At 45.1% G+C, this 25,420-nt stretch overlaps 2 protein-coding genes across 5 annotated transcripts in view; one reads left to right on the top strand and one right to left on the bottom strand.

Annotated features, from left to right (window-relative positions):
* The window catches only part of LOC106841735 (protein disulfide-isomerase-like protein of the testis), a 29,527-nt gene extending 23,933 nt beyond the window's left edge, over positions 1-5,594 (bottom strand). Inside the window, exon 1 of the mRNA XM_070484721.1 lies at positions 5,393-5,594. Coding sequence (XP_070340822.1) covers positions 5,393-5,594 — 202 coding nt within the window. The remainder of the gene's footprint in view (positions 1-5,392) is intronic.
* A 6,052-nt stretch (positions 5,595-11,646) lies between these two features.
* Positions 11,647-25,420, top strand: part of LOC106841736 (acyl-coenzyme A synthetase ACSM5, mitochondrial) — a 35,205-nt gene continuing 21,431 nt past the window's right edge. For 2 of the 4 annotated variants that reach the window (XR_011494242.1, XM_070484717.1), the window contains exons 1-7: positions 11,701-11,854; positions 13,425-13,643; positions 17,308-17,518; positions 20,093-20,300; positions 22,241-22,384; positions 24,616-24,769; positions 24,941-25,020. Coding sequence is in view for 3 of the 4 variants with exons in the window: in XM_070484717.1 (XP_070340818.1) it covers positions 13,440-13,643; positions 17,308-17,518; positions 20,093-20,300; positions 22,241-22,384; positions 24,616-24,769; positions 24,941-25,020 (1,001 nt within the window). In the remaining variant the exon portion in view is untranslated. Of the gene's footprint in view, positions 11,855-13,424; positions 13,644-17,307; positions 17,519-20,092; positions 20,301-22,240; positions 22,385-24,615; positions 24,770-24,940; positions 25,021-25,420 lie in introns of all 4 variants that reach the window. The other 2 variants (XM_070484718.1, XM_070484719.1) reach the window with 2 other exon arrangements.

The following is a 25,420-nucleotide window of genomic DNA, read 5'->3' on the forward strand; positions in this document are numbered from 1 at the left end:
GACTGGAAGACTGCACCCGTGGAATCCAAGGCTGACAAGGCATACAGAGCCTCTGGAGACGAGAGAATCATTTGACGAGAGGTGGTCCAGGAGGTGAAACTTTGTTGACATGCGGAAGACAAACAACAAAACAGACAACAAATTATAATAAGAAATACAAGCAGTATGATTAACCCAATGAACAAGGTTTTGATAGCAGTCCAGAAACCTGGTCCTGACCAGGAGTTCAACCAGTCATTTAGAAATAGGGCAGGGTCAGACATGGACTTAATTTGGTGGCTCATATCAGATAGGAAGCCGGAGATATTTTGATGGTAGTCAGGAATATAGACACAACATTCAGTTTTTATAATGGCACAGGTGCCCCTTTGCACTGCTGTCAAGACACCAGTGCCATTCGGTTTTGGAGGACTGCCTTACACATTTGGGATACTTCTACATCCAGCAGCGAAAGGCTATGTTGTGTATCATTTAATGCCTTCATAGTAAATTTGTTTAGGACTTCCATGTGCAAGATGACACTTTCAATTCCTAATTGGGGAAGGAAAATTGAGGAAAGATGGTCATACCAGTGGAAGACAGAGCGGGTCCAGCGCTGTTGCAGGTTGGGTAGGTTAGCAGGAGGAGTAACTATAGTAAATGTAGTTCTACCTTGCATCCAGACGAAGCCTAGGGTGCATTGTCCAATCCATCCAGTTGGTAGCCAAGGCCATAAGTTGGAGCCACATAGCCACTGAGTGCCATTAGGGGCTAACCAACGCGTGCTGGCCCGTCTATCCCAGTCAGTCCCAAACCAATCATGTTTTTAAGGCTATAATATGAGAACACATGTAATGGGGAATTTTCCCCATATGTCGGGTGCTATTAGGCCATGTATCATAGGTGTAATTGGTTTGTTCCCAACATAGAGTGGCCTTTTACTGAGTTGATCACTAGTAGGAGTGAGCCAAATATATTTGTCCCAAATTTGACATAGTCCATCCTGTGTGTATCGATAAGTTGGGGACTTTACCTTTGGAACTTGTTGTTTATGATCCACCTGTGGCAAGGCAAATCTAGTTAGTATTTGGGCAGTAGTGTTGAAGGAAAAGGTTTGATTGTGGCCAGGGAACTCCCAGGTGTCAGAGACGGATGGCCACAAGGAGACGTTATGATTAGTAATAGATGAATCTTGCAGAGGAGAAGAGCTAGAATCTAATATCCATAAATGCGTACTATAGTTTCTACTGAAACATAATTTTTTTCTCTCTAAAATCACCCTCATTTTTACAAAAGATAGCCAAATTAAGATTAACTGGTTTGCAAATAAAGTGTCGTTTCAATACAACTTGGTCCAATTATTTACATAAGTGCAGGAAGAATAGTAATTGATTATACAGGCTCTTTTAAATCTGCTTTGCTGGAATTTTTTATGAGGAATCTCAGATTGAACTGTGAAGGCCTCTTGAGGCCAGAAAAGCCAAGCCAAGGACTTGCCGTCAGATTTTGCCTGTAGTACCTACAGATTTGGGTGGATTTCTCTCTTCTCGAGGTCCCCCAAAATATTCTGAGGTTCCTTGCACCTGCCAGATAAGCAAGCTTCCTTACTTACCAGGTAAGATTGCCAGAATCTCTGTAAACAAGGTACCAGGCCCATATTTCCAAGTGGCTTTATTTCCAGAATGTCCAATCTTTGTTCCTGAAAAGCTGTCTTGTCATATCCGAGCCTGTATGTTTCTCAAATATGACATTCCAGTCAAAGCCTTGGTAATATAACCAATGTGTCCTGTTATAAGGAGAACAGATTCTTATTAAACTTATGCAAATAACTATATTGCCACGAAATAACCATGCTCACTCACAAAGAGTTTCTAAATTCTGGAGGGATCGGGTAGGGAGAAAAAGGTAAATGTTTCAGTTTTGCTCATAATGGTATAATATCACTAAATTGCTGTAAGTCATAGTTAGCATGTAGGTGAGGATGCCCTGGGCTTCTCTCCCTGGGGCAGCCCTAATTCATCCCATAAAAATCCACCAGGTCATACAGTTTGGCATGTAGGCCAGGTCACCTTGGGCTTCTCTAGCTGGGGCAGCCTTAATCCACATCACCAACCACTATGCTAGGTGCTGGGGATTTAACAATGAACAGATCGATAAAAATCCCTGTTCTCACTGGAGAAGGCAGAAAGTATACAAAATAAGGAAGTAGATTCTATGCCACGTTAGATGCTAAGTGATGATGTTATAGATGCTCTAGAGAAAGAAGCAGCAGAGCTGCTGGTTGGGAGTGTCAGGGGAACTGTGAGAGCAAGTAGGGAGGCCAAAGGAGGCCTCACTGGGAAGGAATGTTTCAAGAAAGACTGAAGGAGGTGAGGGAGCAAGCTATGCGGAAATCTGGAGGGAGAGCGTTTCAGGCAGAGGAACTGTAAGTGCAAAGGCCCTGAGGTGGGAGTGTGAGGGACATGTTTGAGGAATGACAAAAAGTCCTTTGGGCCTGGAGCAGAGTGAGCTGGGGTGGGGGTCTATAGTATAAGCCCTGATAGTTGGGGTTTTTTTTCTTTTTTTATAATGCAAGTGCCTGACTTAAGCTTTGATTGCCAAGGCATTCATTTCAAAGAGGCATCCGCTGCAAGAGGACTATCTGGAATAAACACATTGCCTGCCACACACTAGGTAAAGAACCAGGCTGCCTCCCCACTGAGTGAGGCCCCTTGATTCAGAGATCTTGGTTGATTTCAATTACTGAGGGTTTTTAATTAGGGAGTAACCCAATCAGATTTGCATTTTAGAAAAAAACTCTCTCTGGGAACACTGTAGAGACAGTGCTGGAGGGGAAGGGAGACCATCTAGGAAGATGCTGCAGTGGGTCAGATGGGGAATGATGAGGCCAGAACTAAGGCAGTGGCTGGGGGAAGGGGGAAAACTGGAGATTGCAGAGAGCTTTAGGAGGCGGTATCAGCAGGACTTGGTGGCTGGTTAGAGGTGCAAACAGAAGAGTCAAGAGTGACCTTAAGATTTCTGACTTTGACATTGGGTGGATAGTGGTGCTGTCAGGTAAGGCAGGATGTAAACAGAAGCAGGTTGTTGGGAGTGAATCAAAGACGCCGAGATGTTTTCGACACATGTGGCCTTTGAGACAAGTGAGGGACATCCAAGAGGCAAGGTCCTGCTGACCATTGGCTCTTGAGCCTGGAATCCTCAGAGAGATAAGAAACTGGGCAGCAGCTAAGGATCTGAGAGTTACCCAGGCAGTATTTCCCTGAGGACAAGATTTGAAAAATCCTTTCTGTAAAGAGCCAATCTTTCCTGGGAAAAAAGCTTTTATAATGCTTTCCCCAAGTGATTAGTTTTTGCAAAGGTCACTCTGGAAGGCCTGCCGGTTTTTGAGAACTCATTTTGATTTAAACTGTGTATTGGAAGGAATCAAATATTCAAAGGTAATGAGTTTGAGTGTCTCTTCTAGATAACAAAAACGCTGTGGGTGTTCACTGCTTTGAAATACCCTCTGGTTGGAATGCTTTAAGTTCAAAGAATTCAAATGGGTGGTTATCAAATGCAATTAAAGAATGTAGAATTGAGAGGCTCCCTGTGCATCCCCAGGTTCAATCAGCATCAATCCCTAACTTATAAGACGTCAGTTAAAGCCCCAAAGAGCCAGGAACTTGCCCTTCTGCCCGGATTAAAACAGAGTAATCATTGGGCAGTCTCGCATTCTCATGCAGACGGGACAGGTTCCCAGTCTTGTCCACCTGCTGTGCCATTTTTGGAAGGCTAAATGTGTGTGGAGACGTGGGTTGTGTTGTGCAAAGTGCGTGGCTCTAAATCTTTCAACACCCCCATTGGGTCCAGGATTCAGAGATTAGGGCTGCAGCAAAAAAGAGCAGGTGGCTTAGATGTCTGACCTGTGCACATCCTTAGCTTACAATTCCACCGCAGGCGGAGGAGGGCTGCAGGGTTCTCACTTCTTCCCTGAGAAGAGAGCCATGAAGCAGATGCTCAGGTGGTGGCCCGAGTCCTGGTGTGGATGGGGGCTGTGGGGAACCAGCTGGAGGAATCATTCAGCAAAGCAGAATGCCTGCCCTTCTCACAGACTCGCGTAAAGAAAATGGCCCAAACTGGATCTCTCCTGCAAGGTCTTGCTCCATGGGCTTGAAGTAAATCTGAGCACATCCCCTGGCACTTAGGTCAAAGGAAACCATGAACAGCCTGGGCTAGACAGAGGTCGGAGGCTTGCAACCATTTTGATGGAACTTTATGCAGTAGGCACGCTCCATGTTGGATGGAGGCAAAAATGAGCTGATCACATTTTCCCTTCTGGGAGCTGTCGAGGTTAAAGGCACAAAGAGAATGTTTTTGTTCTCTCTTGGTATGAAGTGGCTGCGCAAGCCCGCTGAGGAGGCAGTGAGACCCAGGGCAAGCTGATGCTGTCACATCCTCAACTCCCCCATTGCAGTGGCATCGCTCAGAGAGAAGGTAACAAATGAGAAGAGATAAGAGTCGAGGAAGGAGCTGGGTGGCCTGCATTTCAGGCAGTGGACACAAACTTGAATGTGCTGGAATGCGGCAGGGGTGTGCTGTGTGGGGGTAACTGACAAGCATGTTTTCTGACCAAGAGGGGACATCATTACTCAGCTCCAGCCAATTATCACGTGGCAGGAATGTGAGCCAATGCTTCCTGATCTTTTTTTTAAGAGCAGATGTACATTCAACTTTAATTGTGACATGTCCCCAAATAGGGACATGAATAGTGCCACCACACTGGGTTGTTGTGAGGATTCAATGACTTCACATTTAATGAGCCCCCAAGGACAGTGCCCCGCACACAGTGAGGGCTCGCTGTGTGAGAGCTGTTATGAAAATCCCTCCCACCCTGTGCCAAGGCCAAGTCTGTGCCAACGCCTCAGGAAAAAGAAGCCTGTTCTTGCTGCCAAAGTGTCTACTGAGGCAAAGAGCATCCGTCCAAAGAATGAAAGTGGGGATGCAAAACTCAGACGATAAAGGTGATGGTATCTTTTCTTGCCCATAGCTGCCATCGTTTATTGCGCTCTATTGTGTTCCAGCAACTTATCATATGGTCTCATTTAATCTTCACAATAACTCAGTGTGGGCGTTATGTTCATGCCCACTTTACAGAGGAGGGAACTGAGGTTCCGAATGGTGAAAGACACCTGAGGGCAAAGCCTGGCTCCTTGCCTTCAGTGGGACAGAAGACCCACACAAATCGAGACTAAATGACAATGTAGATCTTGCAAATTGCTTGACCTCCCCGGACCTCAGTACTCTCTCTGGAAATAGGGATGATAAGATATTAACCATACATGTTGAAGCCAGATATGAAACTCCTCTGGCCCCGGGAGCAAGGAGGTAGGTCTCAGCCCACCCCTCACCACCGCCTAGTGGGTGGGGGACACACAGAAAAGCACCATGAGGAAGCGGGTCTGGTTCAGCCTGTGGGTCAGGCCGGCAGGTGTGAGCACCAGCAGGTTGCGTTCCACCAGGATGTGCAAGGGCTGGGACGTGTTGATGCTGGCCTCCTTGACGTCCACCTCTCGTGAGCCCTGGACAGTGGAGGTACAAGAGGCCACCAGCAGCAGAGACATCCGGAGCCACTCCATGGCTGTCCTGCAGGGGCAGGAGGAAGGACAGGAGTCCTTATCAACATAGGTGGTGGGCCCCCATGTCTTCACTCCCTCCCCATCTCCTTTCCTGCTGGGCCAGTCCATGAATGGAGAACAGGGCCTGAGCATGGCCACTGCCTCCCTAGCAGTGCCCACAGCTCAGCAGCGGCACTGGAGCAGAGGCAAAGTGTTACATTAACCTCAGGGTCCATGGAAACTACACAGGGGTAGCTGAGGCAGCAGGGCCCCACTCAGAGCAGCAGGAAGCTGAGTCACATGCTGGCCACTCGAGCCCACTGGCCCCCCAGACACCAGGTAAGAATTTTTCAAAGATGAGTCCCACTCAGAGTCCTAGGGTGAGCCTCTGGATCTCAGAGATGACCGGTCCAATCCCCCACCACAGCCTCTGCTTCATGCTCCTCCAACTTCTTCTTGAATGCCCCTTATGATGGGAAGCTGACTACCTCACAGTGTACCCCTTTTGATTTTTGAACAAATTTTCTCCTCAAGTGTAAACATTTCTCTTGAAAGTCATCACCATAATATACGCTTCTGAAAATTCCAAACAGTACAATAAAAATGTGTTAAGTAGAAAATAAAATCTCTTCCATAATCCTACTGCTGAGAAAGCTACTGTTAGAGTTTGGAATGAATCCTTACAGACGATTACAAATGCCAGCATGAATGCACCTTTGAATGTACACATTGAACATAAATGGAATCAGGTATGTGTATCATTCAGTGTTCCAATTTTCTTACCGAATCATGTGAAATATGGCCTAGATTCCTTCCCATAAGAATGCATATCAGATCTACAACATGATTTCCTTCCTCTCTTTTCCTTGGCCTTTATTTATCTATTTGACCATTCTTCACTGTTCGAATGGTCTGGTCAGCAGCTGCCTTCCTGTGAGTTCCACTCTCTCTAATAACATATGTCTTTCCCAGCAAGTTAGAGCATAGAATCAGCTCCTCAGCTCTTGGCATGTTCTCCTCAAGCACAGAGCCGTTTCCCCATGTAGCATGCAGCCTACATGAGTGTCTCAAATAAGAAGACAGACAGCAGGTGTGCTCTAGGTCCCTCCTTCAGACAACTTGATAAGGACCTTAGCTTCTTTGCTGACTGCTGCATTTCTAGCACCTGGCATTTTGGCAGGAAAATCAACATGAATGAATGAATGAATGGATACTTGATACTTACCTGGGAAATATGTTTGGCAGATTGTGTGAAGATTTTTTTAAAGTAGGTCTTCTAATGTAATTTTTTTGGCCTAGTATATAGAGAATTGTGACCAATTCTCAGTGCTAAATTTTATAAACACCTGTAGCTAAACATACTTGTCATGCACCAGACACTTCTAGTGCTTTCTGTGTCATCACCTCTCTTATGACAATCCTATGAGGTAGGTGTGGTACTATTATAATCCCCATTTAGTGAGCATAAAATGAGGCATAGAGAGGTTAAGTAATTTGCCCAAGGTCACACAGCTAACAGATGACAGAGTCGGGATTTTAACCCAGGCAGTCTAGCTACAAAATCCATGCTCTTAACCGCAATGACGTACCGCCTCTCTAGTGCCCCGCTGCAGAATGGATGCAGGGAACAATGTTTTGAGACATTAACTGAGGCTCCCATCCTCCCACCCTGGTATCCTTTAACCTCTCTCCACCATGCAACGTGGCATTCTGTCCTGCCTCAGAAGGGGAGGGCTGAGGCTGGCAACAGAGAATAAAATCAGATTTTTGGTTTTTGGTTGCAAAGCAGGCCTTTAAAAGTCATAGCAGGGACAAGGCACTTGTAAGCCAGGGCTCAGATTGCAAGAACTGGGCAAAAGAAAGAAAGATGTTTTTGCTGTAAACTCTGGGTTTGGAAGAGCATGTTGTCAGAAGGAGCAGTTGCCTGCCCCAAAGGAGATAAAGGCTTGCCTTCCCGTCAGGAGGAGGAGGATGGGGAAGAGTGGGGAGAGCCCTGATGCTGCCGGGGTCCTGAGAAAGGGGTTCCGCCCTCTGTCCCTTCTCCGGGCTGAAACCCCAGCCCCGTCTCTCTTCGCTCCCCATGGCAGCCCCAGTTCCCAGGGCCGGGCCTGCCCACAGTAATAAATAAGTGACTGTGTATTAGGCCAGTATTGGAGCTTTACTCTCGTCCCATTAATCCTCACGGTGCAGCTGTGAGGTGGGTACAGTCATGGTGCCCACTTCACAAAGGTGGAGAGCCACCCAAGATCACCCAGCTGGTGGATGAAGGAGCACGACCTGGGCTCAGGTATATCTAAGCCCAATGCCCATGTCTACACCGGGGGTCAGCAAACTATGACCTGCTGCCTGTCCTTGTAAAGACTGTTATCGGATCACAGCCATGCCCACTCCTTTACTATTGTCTGTGGCTGCTTTTACTACAATTCCCAGTTAAGTAGTTGCAACAGAGACTGTGTGTGGCCAGCAAAGCCAAAAATATCGATCATCTGGCCCTCTACAGGGAAAGCTTGCTGACCTCGGGTCTAAGTCACCAGACCATGCTGCCCTCACACCCGCACCTCAGATCCTGGACTTTGGCGATGTTCACAGATCCTCAGACTTGCAAAGCCCACCATCAGAGTGTAGCGTCCCCATCTGTAGAATGGGTGAATAGTCCCTGCATCCAGGGTCGTTGTGAAGACATGATGATGAGCACTTCTTACACCTGGAGGCACATGAAAATTCTCTGGGGAGCTTTTAAGACAATACTGATGCTCGGTCTGACCCCAGACCAGTTAATTCAGAATTGCTCAAGGTGGGGTCCAGATATCTGTATGTTCTAAAAGCTCCTCAGAGGATTCTTCTTTTTTCTCTTTTTAAACTTTCTATTTGGTTATTCTCTTTGCTTTCCCCAATTCATTCCCCACACAACAGTTAGCAATTTCCTTTTTAAACATAACAGACCACATTGCTGTCTTGTTAGGAGGTCCATGGCTTTTCATCACGTGCAATCCCACCCTGTGCTGGGTTCTATCAGGCCCCACTGGCTAGCTCTGCACCCCATTGTCCTATTCACAGTGCACCAGCCACGCTGGTCTCCTTCTCTCTCCTCAAGCACACCTGCCACAGGGCCTTTGCCTGTGCCTGGAACACCCTTACCCTGCTCTTCAGCCTTTTCTGGTCATTCAGGTTCCAGTACAAACACCAGCAACTCAGAGGGTTCTTCCCAGGCTGCTCTGTCTCCCCCTGCCTCTGCTTCCAGCACTCTTGGCCCCATGACCCCTGTTTGCTTCAAATCGTGTATGATTATGTTTGAGTGTATCTTGTTTATGTTTCTAACCTTTTTAATGTAAGTGCCTTTGTTCGTGGCTGTTTCCTGCCTCCTAGGACAATGCCTGACCCAGATTTGGAGCTCAATTAATGTTTCTTGAATTAATTAATGAATAAATGACCTAATTTAATTCTCACGCAAACTCCACAGTCCATTTCAGTGCTTCTCAACCATGACTGGTATTAGAATCTCTCAGGGAGCTTTAAAAAATTACTGATGCTCAAGCCCAAACCCGATGGATTCAGTTTCATTGGTCTGGGGTGGTGTGAGTCTGGGCATCTTTTTTTCTTTAACCCCCTAGGTGATCCTAATGTGTAGCCATTTAGGCTGAAATCCACACTTACATCTGTGACCCTCTTGGCAGAAGGACGGCTGCCGGGGCAGAGCCCGTCAGTCAGAATTGCCACTTCACTCAAGCTCATACCTGCAGGCAGCCTGGTTACTCTCAGGCTCACTGGGGCCCTACCAGGGCTGGGCCAGTAAACTCTGGGGCACTTGAGGAAGGAAGTCGTGGCCTGAAGAACAGGCTCCTGGTTCCCTTTGTGACCTGAGCAGGACCCACAGGCAGCTGGGTGTTCTAAAGAAATCCAGAGGCAGGAATGGAGTCCCTTCCTGGACACACTGAGGCCACAGCAGCCTCAGCCGCAGTGTTCTGAGTTCTGGGGTGCTGGAGGCCCAGGGGTGGCCCTGGGGAAGAATGAGTAGGAGGAGCCCTGCCCTGCCCTTGCTGAGAGGAGCTTGCCCATGGACAAAGGCCGGGGCTGGGGGTCACATGGAGGGCCAGAAACAAAACACCCTGAGGCAGTGGGTGTGGCATTGAATGTTCCTGAACTCAGGCATATAGATTGGAATTTGATCGAGCATATAGATTGGAATTTGAATCCCAGCTCTTTTTTTTTCTTTTACTGAAGTAGCATTGGTTTATAAAACTATATAAATTTCAGCTCTGCGTATCATACTTCAACTTCTGAACACATTACATCATATTCCTCACCAAAAATCTGGTTGCCATCCATCAGCATAGACACGTGCCCCTTTACCCCTTTCACCTCCCCCCACCTCCCTTCCCCCTGGTAACCACCAAGCTGTTCTCTGTATCTCTGTGTTTGTTTGTTTGTTGTTATTATTTTGTCTTCTTCATATGAGTGAAGTCATATTTGTCTTTCTCTGTCTGACTTGTTTCACTTCATGAAATACCCTCAAGGTCCATCCATGTTGTCAAAAATGGCAAGATTCCATCTTTTGTGTGGCTGAGTAGTATTCCATTGTGCATATATGTACCACATCTTTATCCATTCATCATCAGTAGGCACTTTGGTTCTTTCCAAGTCTTGGCTATTGTGATAATGCTGCGGTGAACATGCGGGTGCATATATCTTTTTGAATTAGTGTTTTCATGTTCTTTGGATAAATACCCAGAAGTGGACCAGCTCTGTCCCTAAGCAGCTGTGTGGCCTCATGTGTGTCAATTATGCTTTCCGAGGCTCAGTTTCCTCACCTGTAAGATGGATACAACTCACAGGGCTGTTGAAAGAGTTAAAGGAGATGATTCGTGCCAAGTGAGCTGCTCAGCACCTGGAAGGCAGAAGCCCTGCCTGGCCTCACCCCTAGTGATAGTCATCTACAGCGTACACACACGTCAAATCATCACATTGTACACCGTAAATATATACAAGTTCATTTGTCCACAGACCTCAATAAAGCTGGAAAAAATAAAAATAAAGTGTGTTTAAAAAATATATTGAACACTAGAAAGTGATACATCCTGAGGAGGAACGTCAAGCAGGGAAGGGAGAGTGGGAAGTGTCAGACGGGAGAGGCATCCGATCTTGGTTAGGGAGCTCGCTGAAGGCTCCCTGAGCTGAGACCTGGGGGTGGCGAGGCAGTGACCCCTGTGGGAGGAGCGTCCTGGCAGAGAAACCAGCGAGCACAAAGACATGAAGAACGCTGCCTGGAGTCAGCTAGCAGGGCCATGCGAGAGGCTTAAGATTCAGGAACTTCGCAAGCTGGCTGTTAAAACTTTGGTAGCTTGAGATTGGCCACGGGAGAAGATTTAATCACAGATGCTGGTGAACACTATAAGTGGGGACATTTTTGCTGTTGTTCACAGAGAGCCAGTTTACCAGCAGCTCAGCTGCAGGCCAGAATTTCAAAGAACAGGCAGCAGGGAGACCACTGTGGCTGGAGCAGATTGGGCAAGGGGGTGAGAGACGAGTAAGAGCCGTGCCATTGGGTGGGACCCTGCAACCGGCTCTCAGGACTTTGGTGTTGACTCTGAGTGAGATAGGGAGCCGTAGGAGGGTTCGTTAAAAAATAGCTTTATTTCGATATAATTTAATATCATAAAATTCACTCATTGTAAGTGTGCAATAACTATTACTATTGCTATTTAGTAAATTTACAAAGTTGTGCAGCCATGACCATAATCCAAATTTAGAACATTTCCATCACCTCCAAGAGCTCCCTCGTGCCCATCTGCAGTCATCTCCCGTTCACGTGCACAACCCAAGGCAACCACCAATCTACTGTCTGTCTCTGTACTAGAGGGCTTGGAGCAGAAAAGGGACAGGGTGGAACTTACATTATTGTCACGATTGCATCCTTCCTGTACAATATTATAAAGTTTCTGTTCCCTTTTCAGGTGAGATGGTGGCCTGAATTTTCAGGGAAAACCTCTACCAGGTCCAGGACACTCACCAGGCACTGGAGCTGGAATTTAATCTCCCAGCCACTGTGAGCTGTGAGCAAAGCTTGGCTCACTGGCTCAAAGTGTGCCGGGCAGTTGAAGCCACTGTGTCGTCCGCTGGCTTCTGGCTCTGCCCACTCTTGGCTGCCTTTGGAGCCAAAGTTTCCCCAGGAGGCGGAGTCAGCAAATTGCCTTCCTCAGCAGGAACATTTACAGGCCTTAAGGCCTGTGTTCAGCTGAAGCAGAGCCTAGAAGTCGTCTGCGTTTCCTGGGTTCAAGAACAAGGTAATGGGGAGAGAAATCCTTCAGTGACATGTGTCAGCTGCTCCTGAGGCCCTTGCTGATTAAGCCAAGAAGGGGGCACGACTGAAATGGCCTTACTGGAGAAGAAGGCCTGGGGATTCTAATTATCAGCTGTCAAGGGGCCAGGGCATCCAGGGTGGGAGGTGGAGGAAAAGGCTGGGGCAGAATTTTGGAGAGGTGAGGAGTGGGGAAGGAGAGGCCGGGGGCAGGGAGTCTGAGGCCACAGGCCCCAGAGCTGGTGGCCAAGCAGAGGCTGGGGCCTAGCGCTTTTTGGGAGGTGAGACCTGGAAGTCACTTGTCCTCTCCAAGCCTCACTTTCTTTATCTGTAAAGTGGGGAAAATAACACATCATAGAGTTGCTATAAGGATTTAAGGAAATAACGTTTATAAAGCACTTTCCAAATGTTTGGTATGTGTTAAGCTTTCCGTAAGTGGCAGTTATCATTGTTGTGATACATTCTTATTGTTGGTTATTGTGTTAGTCCGTTTGGGTGGCTGTAACAAAAGTACCATATACCAGGCGGTTTAAACAACATTTATTTCTCCCAGTTCTGGTGGCTGGGCAATCCAGGATCCCGGTGCTGCAGGCGGATTTGGTGTCTGCTGAGAGCCCACTTCCTGGTTCATAGACAGCTGTCTTTTCATTGTATCCTCACCAGGCAGAAGCAGCAAGGCAGCTCTCTTGGGTCCCCTTTATAGGGGTTCCACGCTCAGGACCTAGTCACCTCCCAAAGGCCCCACCTCCTGATGCCATCACATTGGGGGTTAGGACTTCACGTATGAATTTTGGGGGAACACAAACATTGAGTCTCTGGCAGTTATCATTATCATTTCTGCTGTTATTATTATTACCAAGAGGAACTTGGCGGAAGGAAACTGAACCTGGGGTTGCAGCCCCTAGGCCTCAGCTTCTCAAACTTTAATGTGCACACAGCGCCCCTAGGGTTCCTGTTACAGCTCAGAGGCTAATTCCACACATGTCTGGGGTGGGGTCTGAGGTTCTGCAGGTGATGCTGGTCCATAGACCACACTTTCAGTGGCGAGACCCTAAAACTGCACCGTCCAGTGCAATAGCCACTAGCCACTTGTAGCTGTTGAGCACTTGAAACATGGCTAATCCAAACTGAAGTGTGCTTGTGAGTGTAAAGTGTGCTTGTAAGTGTAAAACTGAAAGTGAAAATAGGATTTTCAGGACTAAGTACAAAAAAAAAGAATGTAAAAAATATCTCTTCAATAATTTCTTTTTATATTGATTACACGTTAAAATTATAGTCTTCATCTTCATATAATCTTGGGAAATGGGCTTTGAGTCACTGACCTCAGACCCACAGAGATCCACAGGCAGTGAGAGATGGAAGGATGGACCTCAGGCTCAAAGAGGAGAAATGACCAAAATCCCACACAGAAGTAAAATTCCAGCCCAAGACTCTGTTCTACGAGTCAATATGTACTATAGTCTCCATCAGGGCTGACCACAGGCTTCTTTCCCACCTCAGTTTCTCCCAGAGCCCAGAATTCAGGACCATGTGCTCTCTCCTCTCTTTGGTGACAGGCAGGAGGCAACGACATGAGACTGTGGCTAAGAGGCCTGGTCCTCCAGGCTCTGAGGAGCACCCGGGGAGTCTGTGGTCCTCGTGGGCAGCCACCACCTCTGCCTGTCCCTCAGAAGATTGTGGCCACCTGGGAAGCCATCAACCTGGGGAGGCAGCCAGTGCCTGAGTACTTCAACTTTGCCCGTGACGTGCTGGACGTGTGGACGCAGCTGGAAAAGGTGAAGCCCACAGTGTCCTAGTGTCCATCTTGGGCATTGGAGGCTGCCCTGGGTACCCCAAAGAGACTCAAGGCTCCAAGTCACATTGATCTGGACATTTTGACCCAGGAATTTTACAAGTCCTAAAATTGAAACTGTTAAGCCTTAGAAAAAAATTATGACCAAGTTATGCGAGCCTTAGACACCCTTGCCCAATCCCTCATGTGCCTCATATTCCTGAGCCCAAATCACACAGTGAGATAGTTGCATCCCTTTTGATTCATTTCCCATCATTCTGATCAAGTGAAGAAGAAAGTTCTTACTGCTGCTACTCTATCCTTAATCTCTCTCTCATTGTCATGCACTTCCCTTTTAAATAAGGAGAGAGCTCAGCTCTGGCTCAAAGCTTTTCATAATTCACAGCAGGTACATACGTAGAATTGAACTAAGTTTATCTTGATCTCCTTGTGTCTCTGTACATATGCTTCCTTCTTTATTTCTCCTTCCTTATATATCTGTTATGTCTCTCTCTATTTTATAGTCACCTTTTACTTATGTTAAAGATGCTAACTTTTTTTATAGTAGGGGAATATAAACTGTATTTCAAAGGCATTTATTTATGCTAATTTTAAAGAAAAAATATGGGGCGGGCCACGTGCCCGAGTGGTTAAGTTCATGCACTCCACTTCGGTGGCCCAGGGTTTCTCTGGTTCAGATCCTGAGCGCGGACATGGCACCGCTCATCAGGTCATGTTGAGGCGGCGTCCCAAATAGCACAACCAGAAGCACTCACAGCTAGAATATACAACTATGTACTGGGGGGCGGGGTGCTCTGGGGAGAAGAAGAAGAAAAGCAAAAGATTGGCAACAGATGTTAGCTCAGGTGCCAATCTTTAGGGAAAAAAATTTGCCTAAAAAAAAGAAAAAATGTGAAATGAGTAATACTGTTAGTAAATATAGTGTCAGTGGATATGGTAAAATTTATGAAAGTGGGTGAGAATGACTGAGACATAAAAGCAGGCTTTGCAGTCAGGTAGACACGGTTCGTCCACTTGAAGTGTGACCTTGGACAAATGCCTAAGTTCTTTGGATCTCAGTTTTCTCGTCTATAAAGTGTGAGTCTTACCTATGCCGCTTGGAGTTGTCATGAGAATTAAATGAGACGTGTATGTAAGAGATGGAGCCAGGGTGCTCCATGCCTGCATACAAAGTCTAAGCTCTTTTCACCACACCAGGATCATCCTTAGAGGACCTCCCCTAATGGTAAAAACAAACAAACAAAGTTAAGTCAGCAAAAATGAAAAAATAAGGACTTTCTAAAATTTTCTCCACTTTAAAAGCAACAACAACCAGAAGAACAAAAATCTTGGGAAAATTGTCAGAATCAACTTTTCAGAACTCTAGAAACTAACCAGAGGCTGGAGTAACTCAGGGAGTGTTTATTAAAGAAACACCATTAAAGATTTGAGTGAATCTCAGTAAGAATGCCCCTAAGATACTGTCTCCTATAACCAAAAATAGCAAATACCATTACCAAAAATACCGTAGTCTTCGTGACTATTTTGACAAAAGTTTAAAGCGCATCTGATGAAGTTCAACTTTCAGGAACCAAGAACTGCCAGAAAATAGTAGCCTCTACATTATGCATACATTTAGAAGTTTACTTGAAATCTGCCTTTCCTTCATAGTATGGGTAAGTTGAACTTTACTTTTTAAAAACTTGATTGCCATTAAAGCAAAAATTATAAGGTTGCAAAAAAAAAAAAAAAGAACACTACATCTCAAATTGATCTGCATACTCAATGTAGTCTTTATCAAAATCCCAGTAGACTTCTTTGAAGAAATAGAAAATCTTGTCTAAAAATTCATACAGAAATGCAAGGGACCCATAATAACCAAAACAATCTTGAAATGGAAACACAAAACTGGAGGACTCACATTTCTCTATTTTAAAACCTACTAGAAAGTTACAATAATCAAGATTGTGCGGGGGGGAAAGTTACAGTGTGGCACTGGCATGAAGGTAGATGCAGATAAATGGGATAGAATTAAGAGTCCAGAAATAAACCCATTCATCTATGGTCAACTGATTTTCAACAAAGGTGACAAGAAAATTCAATGGGGAAAGAGTTGTCTTTCCAACTAATGGTGCTGGGACACCTGGATAGTCACATGCAAAGAATGAATCTGGTCCCCTAACTCAGACAACATAAAAAAAATTAACTCAAAAATGGGTCAAAGACCTAATGAAGGAGTAAAAAGTATGAGATTCTTAGAAGAAAACATAGGTGTATCCTGGATTAGGCAATGGTTTCTAAAGTACAAGCAACAAAAGAAAAAATAGACAAATTGGACTTCATGAAAATTAATGACATTTGTATACCAAAGTGAAAAGTTAGCCCACAGAATGGGAGAAAATATTTGCAAATCACGTATCTGATGAGGACCTACTATCCACAATATACAAAGAACTCAAACTCAACAATAAGAAGACAACTCAATTAAAATATGAGCTAAGGATTTGGATAGATGTTTCTCTAAAGAACATAAACAAATGGCCAATAGACACATGGACAATACTCACCATCTTTATTCATTAGGGAAATGCAATCTCAGCGATAATGAGATTGCACATAGAGGATCATAGCTAATACCAAAATCAAAAACAAAAAAAAAAGTACAATAAAAAGTGCTAACAAAGATGTAGAGAAATTGGAACCCTCAGACGTTGCTGGTGGGAATGTAAAATGGTGCAGGTGCTGTGGAAAAGTTTGGCAGTTCCTCATAAAGTTGCGCATAGAGTTGTCATATGATCCAGCAATTACACTCTTAGGTATATATCCAAGAGAATAGAAACATATGTCCACACAAAAACTTGTACACGTATGTTCGTGGCAACATTATTCATAACAGCCAAGAAGTGAAAGCAATCCTGACGTCCATCAACTGATGAAGAGACAAATAAAACGATGGTACCATCCATACAGTGGGATACGATTCAGTCATTAAAAGTAATGTAGCACTGATGCATGCTACAACATAGATAAACCTTGAAAACCTTATGCTAGGTGAAAGAAATCAGACACAAAAGGCCACATACTGTCTGATTCCATTCATTTGAAAGATCCAGAATCAGCAAATCCATAGAGACAGAAAGGATTAGTGGTTGCCAGGGGCTGAGAAAGGAGAGAATAGAGTCTGTACAGTATTTCTTTTTAGGGAAATGAAGATGTTTGGGAATTAGATAGTGGTGATCGTTACACAACTTTGTGAATATACTAGAAACACTTGAATTGTGCACTTTAAAATGGTGAAGACTATGGTGTGAGAATTATGTCTCATAAAAAAGGGGAAGGACATGGAACATTGTAAATTGTACCCTACTTTTGCATTAAAAATGTGGTATGGAAAAAAATACCTATGTCTGCCTAAAGAAGCATTGGAAGGATATGCAAGAAACCGATAATATTGGTGATTCATTGAGGCTGGTGAAGTGGGAACAGGGTAGAGAGGGACAGGATGAGGATGAGACTTCTCAATGCATAGCTTTTTGTATTGTTTTCATTTTTGAATCCCGTGACTGTGATAACTATAGTAAAAATAAAATTAAATAAATAATAACAACAAGCAAACAAAAGTCCTCAACAAATGTTTTCTATTTTTTTCTGCCTACACTGCTGTCTAGGCTGGGCACCGGCCCCCGAACCCTGCATTCTGGTGGGTCGATGGCATGGGAGCAGAGGTCAAGTGGAGCTTTGAGGAGCTGGGGGTGCAGTCCAGAAAGGCGGCTAACGTGCTAGGGGGCGTGTGCGGTCTGCAGCCTGGGGACAGAATGATGCTGGTGCTCCCGCGGCTCCCAGAATGGTGGCTGGTCAGCGTGGCTTGTATGCGCACAGGTCAGTGGGCAAAGCTGAGATTTCCATCTGGGGCCGACACTCCCTGCCGGGGCTCTGCAGTGTTCACAAGGTTTGGGAGATGAAGCAAAATATACCCTATGTGGAGTTTTGTTTACTTTCACTCTGCCCAACAGTCACAAACTTGATTGTATACAGGGGCCAGACAGCAATATAATTGACTAAAGCAGGCAAGCGTGAGGCAGTAGGGAGCGCTGAGGACTGAGGTGAGCTGGAGATCACATACCTCATCAAACGGGGAACTGCTTCTCAACTCCAACGAAATGTTTCCATGTGTGAATGAGGACCAGTGTTTCCAGATATTCAAATTTTGTAACAGAAGACTCTGGATGTTTATGAAAAAACTTCCAGTCGTCTAATGTTGACAACTAAATATTTATTTAAAAAATTCTGAGTGGGACAAACCAAGCATATTTTCTGCTGGTTGTGGTTTGGGAGCCGCCAGTGTGTGGATAGTAATACAGTTATGGATGAGAGACCTATACAAGCAATCTACACAAGTTTCGCTCTTAGACTTCATGGCTCTCATCACTGGAGCATCTTCCAGCTCCCAAGGGAAGGAAGAGAAGGACAAAATAATCAAAGCAATGAGATTATCCCTGAGGGTTCCTCTTCCTGCTGTCACGAATGTCCAGGACAGAGGACCGTTGGTCTTCTTGGCATGGTTCTTCCAGCAGAGGAGCAGAGGTTGCAAAAGGACACAGCACGTAGAGCCCAGAGAGCCTCTGCTGACCCCGTCCAACGAGCTTATTGAAAGGGCTGAGTTTATATGCTGATTTTACAAAAGCAAGACAACTGCTTTTGGTGGAGAGCTGGTTTCTCCATCCTCTGGGAAGTTTCCACCACTTGGAATGTTGTCCACCCACTTCCAATCACGTCCATAGAACAATCTCCCTAAAATACAGATTTTACAAATAAGGCTTGCAAAACAGGAAGATACAAACTCACACCAGAGAAGTAGCTTTGTATATGAATGAGCTTTATTCAACCATTTTGTGAACGGATTGTCTAAAAAGCAAAGAGACAGGAACTCTAATTTTAGTTTTACATGTTTTTGCACAATACACAAAAGTGAGCACCATCATGGTGTATCTAGCTCGAGGAAAAGAAACAGGCAAACAGATTGGGGAGCTCTCCATATTCTTCCATGACATTTGAGGTCCATTTAAATGAGGGCCATTTAAAGGGTTTCCCAAATAAGGAAACCTCTGCAGTTTCTTGAAGACCTACTATGTGCCAGGCACTGTGTTGGGCACTTTGCACGATCAGAACTCCCCTTTGGGACATTATTATCGTTACTTTTCCTGTTGCCTAAACATCTCCAGTTCTCCTAATTATACAGATTTACCATTTCTTTGCTGTCCAAACAAAATAACTCAAGACCACGTCCCACACTGCCATGTCAAGTCTAGCATCTTCCCATTTAGACAGTACTCAAGCTGGATGTCCTTGCATTCTCATATTCCCACACTCTCCTAAGATGCACTTGTCACTTTCCTTCAAGTCTGTGATGTTGGACTCATTTCTCTTGCTGATAGCTCCAGCTGTCTACTGTCTGCCTGGGCCCCCAAAGCACCACAGACAACTCCAGGGGGAACAGACTTCTGGAAATAGCTAAAACAGAGAGATGGAGTGAAAAAACACACCATTCACCTCCAAAAGTGTTCACGCTGGGGTTTAAACCCTGTAGAAGTTTAGGAGATAGAGTGAAGGGCAATGAGAACTTTGGTTTGGTCCCACACTATTTGGGATTGGCCCTTCCTCTGTCTTCTGTCCTCACTCATTGGCTGTGGCAGGATGACTCATTCTTTCAGGATGTCGTTCTTCTTGTCTGTGAAATGGGAGTGCTGGACTCAATGGAGTGTTTACAACCTGCATTCTGAGATACTCAAGTGGTTTTTTCAAGCGTTTGATTAAAGTTTTCCCCTGCTTTCTGCTTCCTCATCCCCTATCCTTGGGGAGAGAGGAACTCAGCTGCCCTCAGAGTGGTTTTGGTTGAAATTATGTGGGGTCCTGGAGCCCCCACCTGCTACACCTACCCACCTGCCCCAAGCATCCCACACCCAACACTGGGATCCATTGTGGTCTTTTGTTTGAAAGGCATGGAAAACCCCTGGGCTAGGTAATCTCTAAGACAATATAACACAATGCTCCGGATCACGGACTCTCAGGTTTACTGCTGCCTGGGTTCACAATTCCAGCTCTACAACACATTAGCTGGGTGATCTTGGGCCAGTTATTTCACTTAATTAATGCATAAAGGCCTAAGTTTTAATTTTTTTAAATCTGCAAAATGGGTATAATAATAGCATTTGCTCTCCAGGCTTGTGAGAATTAAATGAAATAATGCATGCAAAGTTCTTAGCACATGTACATGCTCCATAAATACATTCTGGATTTCATTACTATCAGTATTGCTACTTTTTCCAGTTCAGGCATTCCAACCCTGTCCAGCCCCTTCCTGCTCCTGTGTCTTATGGGAACATCCAGTCTGGACCTCTTCACAGGGGTCTTCCCCTGCTGCCCAGTCAACATCCCTTCTCTGTGTGGTTTCAGGGGCCGTCATGATTCCAGGTGTCTCTCAGCTGACGGAGAAGGACCTCAAGTATCGGCTGCAGGCGTCCAGGGCCAAGTCCATTATCACCAGTGACTCCCTGGCTCCGAGGGTAGATGCCATTAGCGCCGACTGCCCCTCCCTCCAGACCAAGCTGCTGGTGTCAGACAGCAGTCGGCCAGGCTGGATGAACTTTAGGGAGCTTCTCCGGTAAGTTGGGGCTCTCCAGAGGACAGCATGAAAATGAGACCCAGGAATCTCTCCTTTAAGCAAGAGGAGATGGAATGCATTGGTGATTGCACACGAGGAGAGGGCATCAGAAAGGAACGCTCACTTTGGAAGCAAGACAAACCTGAGACCTAATCCTGGTGACCACCTTAAGATCCTTCAGTCACTTAGTCAATACTGGAACTGTCACCAGCTTTCTGTGCTTCATGTGCCTCTATAACGATGAGAGTGGTTACGGAGCCATTAGCTGGAGTAAATGAGTAATCTGTGTGAGGCATTCGGTACATAGTAGGTGGTCATTTAGTAATATAATAATTGAGCGCTTAGTGTCTGCTAGGCATTGTGCTAGGTAAGCGTTCACCTACATTCATTCATGGGACAAAGATTTAATGCACATCTGTTTTGCAACAAGCATAGTGTTTTGGTGCTCAGAACACAATAATGAATCAGACGTCATCTTATTTAATCCTTGAAAAATGCTCTGTGAAGCGGACTTTAACCCGATTGTACAGATGAGGAAACTGAGACTTGGCAAAGTAGCGACCTGCTCAAGATGCTGACAAGTAGTCAAGTCAAGGTTGGGGCAGAACCAAAGCCATTAGCCTTTGAGCAAGACCCTGGTGCAAACCTCAGTGGGAGTTTGAGACTTTGTCCTGATGGAGGGAGAACCAAAAAGGGGTCCTCTCCGGGGCCTGCAAAGATAAGGCACAAACGCCCACCCCACACACCAGCTGCTTCAGATTCACCCGGGGGCTGTTCTTTTATTTTTTTTGACTAATATCAACATTTGTCTCTTGTCCCTAGCTTTATTTAAGAAAGAACTATGGGTCACATTCATTTAAAAGTGTTATAATTTTTAGGATTATAAGACCCACAGGCACGCATTGTAAATAATATATCCTGTATTTTCCAAAATATTATATTTCCAGCATATGGTATTTTTCTACACTACATTTTCATTATGTTATATTTCAATATAATGATTAGTAGCCAACACTTAAACAGAAAATATTCAACATGTTTAAGTAGTAAAGTTAAGCACAAAAGACGTATTTAAAAGTTTGAGGATATGGTAAGTACTTTTTAGATTGTTCTTTCCTACACTAGAATATAAACTTTCTACCCTAAAATTATGGGAATTTATTTGTTCATTTTGGGATGCTGTTTTAAATACAGATTCCAAGGCCCCACATCTGATCTACTTAACCAGACATATCTGAGCAAGGGCCCCAGGAAACTGTATTTTAAGAGATCTGCCCAGGTAATTTTGATGAGCTGTGGGGTTGGTCCAGATCAGTGGTTCTCCATTGTGGCTGTCATTAGAATTACCTGAGGAGGCTTTTAAAAAAATACCAACGCCAGGCCCACCTTCAAAGATTCTGATTTCATTTTCTCCGGGGTGCTGCCCAGGCAATGGCACTTCTTTTAAAAACTTACTAGGTGATCCTAAGCTCAGCCGGGGTCGAGAACCAGTGAGTTAGAAGATTCTCCAGATCACAGAACTTTAGGAATCACCCAGAATTCTAAACTTCAAACTTAGGGAAGCCTTTAGAAAACAGCCCTAAGCCACCAGGAATTGAGGTGGGGGTGGAGCTGGGCTCAAACGTGCAGAAGTGTGGCCGTGGATCTGTGTGTGTTCCACCAGAAAGTCCTCATGCCACGGTGAAAGAGCCCAGGCTCCTTTGAGTGAGCCTTTTAGCCATTTTGAGCCTCAATTTCTTTATCTGCAGAGGGTTATGGTGAGAGTTCCCACCCTGTGGGGCGACTGTAGGGGTCAGAGATAATGCAAGCTGGAGCTCCCAGTACAGTGCCTCACGCTTGGTGATTATTGAGACAATGGCCAGTAGTGTCATTACAGATATCGTTAACCATGACTGTTCTTAACTATTGGTAGTACCACCCAGTATTTTTACATTTTACAGGGAGGCATCCACAGAGCATGACTGTGTGAGGACCAAAGCTCAAGACCCATTGGCCATCTACTTCACAAGTGGCACTACCGGGGCCCCCAAGATGGTGGAGCACTCCCAGGCCAGCTATGGTCTGGGTTTCGTGGCCAGTGGAAGGTACGGTGGACAGCTTGTCTGACGGGTCCAAGGAACCGAAAGGAGGCGAGTGAGCTGGAGGGGTGTGAGTGAGGGGGAAAGGGGCAGGAGTTGAGGTCAGAGAGCTAAAAGGGGTCAGAGCAGGTAGGATATAAAGGCTTTGGGCTTTACTCTGAGAGAGGTGAGAAACCATTGGAGGGTTTTCTTTTTTTTAATTGTGGTAAAATAGACACAACATAAAATTTACCCTTTTAAACATTTTTAAGTGTAGAGTTCAGTGGCGTTAAGTACACTCACGTGGTTGTGCCATCATCTCCACCATCCGTCTCCAGAACTTTTTCCTCTAGCAAATCAGAAACTGTACCCCTTACACAATAATTCCCCTTCTCTCCTCCCCCAAGGCCCTGGCAACCACCATTCTATTTTCTGTCTCTCGGAATTTGACTCCTCTGGGAGCCTCGTATAAGTGGAATCATACAATATTTTTCCTTTTGTGTCTGGCTTATTTCACCTAGCGTAATGTGTTCAAGTTTTATCCATGTTGTAGCATGTATCAGAATTTATGTTTTAAGGCTAAATAGTATTCCAGTGCATGTATATACCAATTTTGTTTATCCATTCATCCATTGATGGACACTTGGGCTGCTGCCACTTTTTGGCTATTGTGAATAGTCCTACTATTAATACAGGTGTACAAATATCTGTACAAAACCTTGCTTTTAATTCTTTTGGGAATATGCACTGAAGTGGAATTGCTGGATCATATGGTGATTCTATGTTTACTTTTTTGAGGAACATTGGAGTATTCTGAACAGAAGAGAGACATGATCTGATTTGTTTTTTTGTTATTTGTTTTTTTAAGATTTTATTTTTTCCTTTTTCTCCCCAAAGCCCCCTGGTACATGGTTGCATATTCTCCACTGTGGGTTCATTTATTTTTTTAAAGGATCACTCAAGATATTGAGAATAAACTGTAGGGGGCAAGGAATGAGGCAGAGGACCAATTAAGAGGCCAGTGCATTCAGAGGTAAGGGTGGAGGCTTGCCCAGTGGAGTAGCAGTGTGAAGGAATGACAGGAGGCGAGATTCTGAACGTATTTTGAATGTGGGCCTAATAAGATTTCCTGACAGATTTGATGTGAGGTGAGACAGAAAGGGAAGAGTCAAGGATGACACCGAGTTTGATGACCTGGACAACCAGAAGCGTTAACTGAAGGGGGAAGACTGTGGGATGAGCTGTCTGGCGGGAGGAAATGGAGGAGATCGTTTCTGGCATTGAGGTGCTTATTGGACATCTCTATTCCCTGAGTTAAAAGTGGAGATGTTGACTAGGCAGTTGGGTGTTCGTGTCTAGAGTTAATGAGAAAGATTCATGCTGGAGTTATCAGCATAAAGATGGTATTTAATGCCAGGAGATTGGGTGAGATCAGCAAAGAGTAATAAATATGGAAAAGAAAAGAGATCTCAGAACTGAAGGCTTGAGGCATTTCCACAATGAAGAGGGGAAGCGAGGAGAACTCAGCAGAGGAGACTGAGAAGGAGCAGTCAATGAGTCGAATGAGGGCCAGGAGATCGTGCGACCCAGAATCCAAGCGTAGAACATGATGATGTCTCTGTCTTCCATGCTTGCAGGCACTGTTTGCCATCCGAAGATGTTCTTCTTTCTCTGCCTCACCTTTGTAATTCCTACGTATTGTTTACGTCTAGCTCAGGTGTCAACTCCTCTATGGGAGTATTTCTCAGACCCCACATCCGTCCTTTCTCTGGGTTAGGTGCCCATTGTCTGTAATTGCATAAGGCTCTGTGTTTAATTCTATTAAAGCATACTCTCCAGGGGCTTCCTAGATCTTTATACTTACTAAACCATAAGCCCCTCAAAGCAAGACTCATCATTCATTTCTACATCCCTAATGCTAAGTTCAGAAATAAATGTTGGCTGAATAAAGTGCCCTTGTCACATGGTATTGAAATTATTTGTTCCCTTACATATCACTCCCACTGAACTGCAAGCTCTTGAAAGCATGGGATCTGTCCTTTTAATTCTGTATCCTCAGCCCAGGGCATAGGTGCATAGGAGATGCTCATAAATGCTTGTTGAGACAAAGGTTGACTTTATGGTACTTGTACAGATTTGACAAGCGTACGTGAGTACCCACTGTGGGCAGGGCTCCAAATAAGGTAATATAGATAATGTAATCCTTTTTAAAGGTATAAGCATTGCTGAAGGTCCTGACTTTCTCTGATTTTTGGCAGGCAGTGGGTGGCCTTGACCGAATCAGACATCTTCTGGAACACGACTGACACTGCTTGGGTGAAGGCAGCCTGGACCCTCTTTTCCGCCTGGCCTAATGGATCTTGCATTTTTGTGCATGAACTTCCCCGAGTTGATGCCAAGGTTATCCTGAAGGTAAGAGCCAAAAACAGCTCTTACGTGCCGTGTGTAAATGAGATGAGTGGAATATAGGTTTTGAGTTTGTGGGAGAAAGGGCTCAAATAAGGGGCCAGTTCACCTGCTCCATCTCCATGAAGTCCAACCCCAGAATTTTCAGAAGATCTTCTACTCTTTGTTTTTCTTTAGACTCTCTCCAGGCTCCCAATCACCACCCTCTGCTGTGTCCCCACCCTCTTCCGGCTGCTTGTTCAAGAGGATCTGACCAGGTACAGCCCATTTGTTTAGTGTTTTGGGGGCCTAAGTATATGAATAGACAGCAGAATATATACACATGCACACCCACCCTCTCATTCTAACTGTCTCTCTCTCTGTCTCTCTTTGTATGTCTTTCTCTCTCACACACTCAAGCATACACACCGATATCCTTGGCAGACAGCCCTCAACAGTGAACTTCTGGCCCCTAGGAATTTGCATCCAGGTGGAACTGAATAGATATGAGACAGTCTGAAATTTCAGCGCTTGAGGTGGGCTGTCCTCCTGCCATACGTCCATAGGCCATTGCCTTAACAATGTCTACTACTTCTAGAAGATGTAGAGAAATTGTTGGATAATTGTTGGCCACATGTAGAATGGGATTTGTGGCCAACGCCTTAGGTCTGGTGGGAC

Source organism: Equus asinus, chromosome 14 (genome assembly GCF_041296235.1).
Source record: "Equus asinus isolate D_3611 breed Donkey chromosome 14, EquAss-T2T_v2, whole genome shotgun sequence".
Lineage (NCBI taxonomy): Eukaryota > Metazoa > Chordata > Mammalia > Perissodactyla > Equidae > Equus > Equus asinus.